Below are 6,215 nucleotides of genomic sequence, written 5' to 3'. Positions count from 1 at the left end.
ATGAGGAACTGCACTAAAGGGTCACGGCATTAGGAGGGTTGAGAACCACTGTCCTAGACCCGAGTTGCAACACCAGCGACAACCTAAGACGGTGAGAAGCAGAGGCAGCCAGCGGTGGCAGAATTAGACGCCTGGCTGGTAAGAGGGCAGCGTTGGAATGCCTCTGGGCACTTTACAGGGCTAGACCCACCAGCCAACAGGGTGAAAGAACAGAGCACCTCTGGGCAGACTTTCTGATGGAGAGGGTGCTCCGTGCCACCCTTGTTGGCAGAACTCAAGATACTTTTTCTAACACTTGCCCAAGCAAGGCAGAGGCCCAGGCCAGGGGTCGAATGTGCCAGAGACACTTGCCTAAAGAGTCTGTCATTCCTACACCTTGAACTCCCTTTTCCCCAGCAACTGCTTCCCCTTCATACACTGCTCCCGCTGTGAAACCTGTTCTCAATACTCTAGTCCTGCCTCCTGGCTTCACCCCGCCCCTCAGGCCCTTGCTTTAGTTATCAAACTTCACTCAATTCTTTAGCTGGTGTTCCCACCCCCCACCCCCACTTGTTTCTTGTCAACATGCCATCTCCACTCCCCTCTTTGAGTGGAAAGGGCATTTTCCAGAATCCCTGTCCTGGTGATTTCCCCGAGAGGCACCCCTGAAGGGACTGGAAGATGTAAGTGAAGCACGCACCCAGATTTTCTGACACTCATGAGAGACAGGCACAGAAGCTGTGCAAATCGAGCCATGGGCACCAGGGTCGGCTTTGGGCCCATGGGTGGTGGCTCCATGAACCTGCATCCTGCCGGCTCAGGCCCCAGGGCCAACAGCAGCACCTAAGCTCCTCGGGCCTGAGGCTGGAGGCAGGGGGAGCAATGTTCAGCCCAAGGTCCATCTCCCAGCCCCCTCGGTGACCTTGTTAGCCCCACGGGGCTACGTCAAACCCTTCTCTCTATGCTCCATCTGTTGGGGCCCGATTAGAAAAGCAGACGGATCAGAAGGAGTGGGGTGTGATGTCTTGTTCTCTGCCTCCCCGGCACATTAAAGGTAGAGCTCCAGGGGACAGAGAGGAGGGGTGAAGGGGTGAGGAAACTGCTCCCCTGTGTGATGAGGGGGCCTGGGTCCCTCACCTCCTTCCTCTGGCCAAGTGTACCATGTGAGAAAAACACGTGTGCTGTTGCGATAGAGACGATGGCACTAACAGAACTACGCGACCTTAACGTCCCGTCCAAAAATAAAGAAAAGGGGACCAACGAGGACAGAGAAGAAAGCTGACATGAGAAATACCCCAGAAGTGAAGACAGTAAACACAAACAAACAAACATCTCCTTAACCACCAGCCCAGAGAACTGAAGGAACCGTACTTGCAACAAAATACCACTGAGTCTCACTGGGACGCCCCAAAAGATGGACAGTTAAAACTGAGTGTGCTCTCTACAGCTCTGAAGGGGGCTGGGGTCTATACAGGACCAGGCAAGGGAGGGGTGAGAGTCGTCCCCCCCCCACCCAGGGACCTATTGCCATCACTTGCCGGGAGGGGGGGATGAGGGGAGGGGGGGTGTCAAACCCCTCCTCCTACCATCAGGATCATTAATAGCTTCACTGGAGAAGGACAGCTGATCTGACCATGACAAAGACACAAGAGAATACACAGGATGCGAGCCAGGCCCCGCAGCTTTCTGGAGGGCTTGACCATGTCTGTGGATGGACCCTCAGACCATCCCCTCCCCAAGCAAACCAGGGGCAGAAAGCAGTCTTCTTCCTGCTTCCTCCTGCCCTTCCTCTAACCCTGCCCAACATCTTGTTCCAGGAACAACAGCTCAGGGATGTCAAGCAGACAAATGGTCAGTTCCTCACCCAAGTTCAAACTCACTAGCCCAACCTTCAGTTAACAAAGGTGATGTCCACACTGTTCCAGGAAGCGCCTGGATGAACCAACTCCTCATGCTGTTGATGCGGCCCCACCCTTAAAAGCAGGATGCACGGGGAGTCTTCGGTCCTTGGAGACACTCGGAGGGGCAGGGGCTCGGAACAACTCACCGGGAATGCGTGACAAAGTCGTACACGGGAATCTGGACCGTTTTCCCTTCGGTGATTTCTTTGAGCGTTTTGAAGATGAGTTCATTATCAAAGGCATCTGGAGGAAAGCATAGCAAGCTGAAATGCATCTTCATCTTAAAGGGAATTCTGCAAGTGGGCCCAGAGCGTCCTTGCCTGGCCAGTATCACACCTGGAAAGGCTTGTCCATCCAATGCAGAATGAAAACCCATGTCCCAAAATGGAATGTACAAGTGAGTTCAGATGCACCCTCCTTTTCAGTTATTGATTATCAATTATCAGTTATCGATCCAACACATTAATGCTTGCACCACCCAGGACCTCATGCTTGGGACTTGGGGAATATATAATAAGCACTGATTTCGAGAAGCTCAAACCACAGACCAGCTAAGGGAGCGGCGCTCTCTTCCGGGGCTGTCTGGGCAAACCCACCCAAGCAGCCACCCTGAACCTTCTGTATCCCGTTCTGCTGGCCAGCGAGTTCCTCACTCATGCTAGGTGGGCTCAGAGGGGTGGGCTGGGCGATGACACGGGCAGCTTCAGACAGACAGACAGACACAGTTGCTGTGTGTGTACACTACACACTGCCCTGGTCTACCAGGAGAAATACGGTCATACAGTGTCACCTTGGTTTCAAGTAATGAATCAAACAGAGCACAACACGCTTCTGCATTCTTTCTCTCCTGTAATGACCCTACCAAGTCAGTGTGTGTGTGTGTGTGTGTGTGTGTGCTACCCCCCAAATACCACCACCCAGCCCTGCACTCACCTGGGTGATCAAAGTTGAACTGGCCCTTCAGGGCTTTGGCCTTCTGCTCTAGAGTGAGGACCCGGTAGAAGCTGTCCTGGCTCAGGATGACCACCTGCTTCTGGTGGCAGTCGACCTCATTCTGTCCCAGGAGCTGCACGATCTTGGCGCACACAGAAGACTGTTCAGGAGAAGAGAACACCGGGGTAAGGAAGGGGCGTGCCTGCTGGGGGTGCTAAGCACAGGCACACTCCCCCAAGCAAGGGCTTTTGGAAGGAAGAACCCAAAAGCTCCCGTTTCAATAGTGGGTTACAAAGGTAATGGGAGAAGCATCAGCCCACTGAGAATAGGTTCGTTCCTAAGTCCCTTCTTCGCCTGCATCTGTAGTAATTGGCAGTGGAGGCAGCAGGCTCTCCCCTCGCTCCCATAAGCCTTTCCCAAAACCACGAATGAACAGTGAAACGAATGCTATGTCTGCGTGCTCCTCGAATACGTGCGCCAAGAAGCAAGAGAAGGGGCACGGAGGACATTGCTGATGCTGTGCTGATAGCCTGGGGGAGCTCTGGCCAATAAGCCCTGGCTGTGCGCCCACGAAACATTCCTTGGCCCCCATGTCTCTTCGTGTCAACAGAACCCACACGGATGGCCTAAGAGTCCTGCTAGTCAGCGGTCGGCAAGGACAGCACCTCAGCCCTTGGCCCTAACTCTGCTCCATAGTTTCCATTTACTCTGCCTGATAAAGAGTGAACACTTGCCCTCCACCCTAACAGCCTCTTCACAAGCATGTGCCCTGGCTGGATTCCCAGCAGCATGGGGCATAATCATTTACCAATACTCAAAACGGGGTGGGTGGGAGAATCCCAGCAAGAGTTGGGAATTCTGTGCCAAGGAGCCCAAGCCTACATGCTTCGTGTGGTCCCGTTCCTCATACACTGACCGGCCTCGTTCTCTCTCCAATGGGACAAGACAGGGGCAAGTAGGCATGTTTAGAGCCTTTCCCGCTCAGCTTTAGGGAAAAGAAAACAACAAGCACATTTTAAAGGGTTGCATTTGATTTGAGCTTCAGGAAGACACTGTTTCTATAACACTAGTAGGTGCAAATTTAACTGCCTGTACAGCATGCTCTGCTCTGCATGTGTGGAACAATAATATTTTGACGCAACTGTTAATTATTTTAAGTCGATTGATTTGGTTGTTTTGGTGAACACAACATCCTTGGATTTGGGGGACTGTAGATTTGGGGAGAAGGGTTGTCACAGAAGGCAAAACCTGAAGTCAACCCAGAATTGATCCAGAAATAAAAATGCTGTAATCAAAGGCTGTCTATAATTATAAAATCTGCGGACCTGTAATTTCCTTTTCCTAACTCCCTTCTGTTTTCTACCTCCAAGGCTGTGGGCGGGCACAGTTCTACATGTTACCCTTACCAAGACCCCCGAATTTCACCTAAACTTCAAAGAATGAAGATCAAAGTGAGCTCCCCGTTTCACTTAGATCTTAACAATTTTACAGTTCTTCTAAAGTTGTTGTGATATTTGTTTACAATCAAAAATCCATTCTGTTTTTGACACAGATGGCATCCATTTAAGGGAAAAGCAATCTCACCAGCAAAACAGGTGGAAATTAGGGGAAACAAATGTCATCCATCCGATTTTTCAGATAACCAATTGATTTCCCTTAACTCAGACCAAATCTGGCACAGAGGCTGTGCAATGACCACTACTCCTGGGTTACTGGATGAACCCCCAAAATCCACTGACATCAAGTCAACTCTGACTCATAGCATCTCAAAGTAGGATTTCTGAGGCTGTGAATCTCTCCAGGAGCAAACAGCCTCATCGTTCTCCCTTGGAGAGGGGAGTCTGAACCTCAGCATCGAAGCCAGCAGTTTGCCGGAGAGCACCGCCTGGGGTCTTCAGGTGTGCAGACGCATAACTACGCAAACACAGTGCTCATCCCAAGGGCCCCTGCTGGCACAACGCTTACTGAAAGGTTACAAGTTCTAACCCACCCCAGAAAGACCTGGTGAGATGCTCTCCTATGAAGACGACAGCCAAGACCCAATGAGGCGGTTCTGCTCGGCAATGCGGGGTGGCTGGGAATTGGAATCCACTCGCCTGCCTGCATCCAGTTCCAACACTGCTCATCAAAACTCTCCATCCGGGAGAAAAGGCAAGGCTATTTTCCTAACAAAAGGGAAGTTGGCCCACAGTTGCATGTCTCTGGTTCCGTGTTGTCACAACCCTGGTGACTCTGCACTTCAACAAACACAGCACCAACCACGATCATCACTAACTTAGTAACTGATTACAAAATTACTAGCAGCCTGGCCTTATTCCAGGGGTTGCATCCCATCCCTTCATGGCTGCAGAGGCTATACTTCAGGAGGAGGAAGTAAGTTAAGAAATGGTACAGTCCCTGGTGGCAATCAGTGTGCTGGACTGCTAGGGGAAAGGCGGGTGGTGCTACTCAGTGGCACCTTTCAAGAAAGGCCTGGCAATCTACTTCCCAGAAAATTTTACCTTGGAGCACCATTCTGCCCTGACACACACGGGGTCACCCCAAGTCAGGATCAATTCAACGGGAACTGGTTTGGTTCTGTGTTTAATCCTGGGCAATCCTGACTCTTCTTCTCGTCAATCTAAAGTTAAAAGGTTCTAAGGCAGTTTTCTCCTGAAAAATCACTAATGAGATCTAAGATTTGACTACATGACTAAGCCAGGAGGGAACCATCACTCGAGGTTTTTCTGTGCCGATATGCGACAGAAGGACAACCTTAAGAACAGTAGGGAGGAAGACAAAGCGAGTGAATAAGCAAATGTGGTGAAGAAAGCCGATGGTGCCCAGCTATCAAAAGATATAGCATCTGGGGTCTTTAAAGGCTTGAAGGTAAACAAGCGGCCATCTAGCTCAGAAGCAACAAAGCCCACATGGAAGAACACACCAGCCTGTGTGATCACGAGGTGCCAAAGGGATCAGTTATCAGGCATCAAAGAACAAAAAAATCATATCATTGTGTGCTCACCTCCATGATAAAATCACTGAAGACAAATAGGTGCATAAGCAAATCTGGTGACGAAAGCTGATGGTGTCCGGCTATCAAAAGATACAGTGTCTGGGGTCTTAAAGGCTAGAAGGTAAACAAGCGGCCATCTAACTCAGAAGCAACAAAGCCCACATGGAAGAAGCACACCAGCCTGCGTGATCATGAGGTGTCAAAGGGATGAGGTGTCGAAGGTATCAGGTATCAGGCATCATCAGAACAAAAAATCTTATCATAGTGAATTGGGGGATTGGGGTGCAATGGAGACCCAAAGCCCAGCTGTAGGCCACTGGACATCCCCTTACAGAAGGGTCTCAGGGAGGAGTCGAGCCAGTCAGGGTGTGATGTAGCAACGATGAAACATACAACTTTCCTCTGTT

The 6,215-nt window shown here is 50.7% G+C and overlaps 1 protein-coding gene across 1 annotated transcript in view; it reads right to left on the bottom strand.

Moving 5' to 3' along the window:
• The window catches only part of UCK2 (uridine-cytidine kinase 2), a 38,811-nt gene that overhangs the window by 23,546 nt on the left and 9,050 nt on the right, over positions 1–6,215 (bottom strand). Inside the window, exons 2-3 of the mRNA XM_004706855.2 lie at positions 2,814–2,973; positions 2,027–2,123 (exon numbers count right to left, since the gene is read on the bottom strand). Coding sequence (XP_004706912.1) covers positions 2,027–2,123; positions 2,814–2,973 — 257 coding nt within the window. The remainder of the gene's footprint in view (positions 1–2,026; positions 2,124–2,813; positions 2,974–6,215) is intronic.

The sequence above is a fragment of the Echinops telfairi genome, unplaced genomic scaffold (assembly GCF_000313985.2).
Source record: "Echinops telfairi isolate 266 unplaced genomic scaffold, ASM31398v2 ScPeMD7_7424;HRSCAF=8462, whole genome shotgun sequence".
NCBI classification, from domain to species: domain Eukaryota; kingdom Metazoa; phylum Chordata; class Mammalia; order Afrosoricida; family Tenrecidae; genus Echinops; species Echinops telfairi.
The sequence above is the reverse complement of the archived record's forward strand: the minus strand, read 5'-3'. Positions and strand labels throughout refer to the sequence as shown.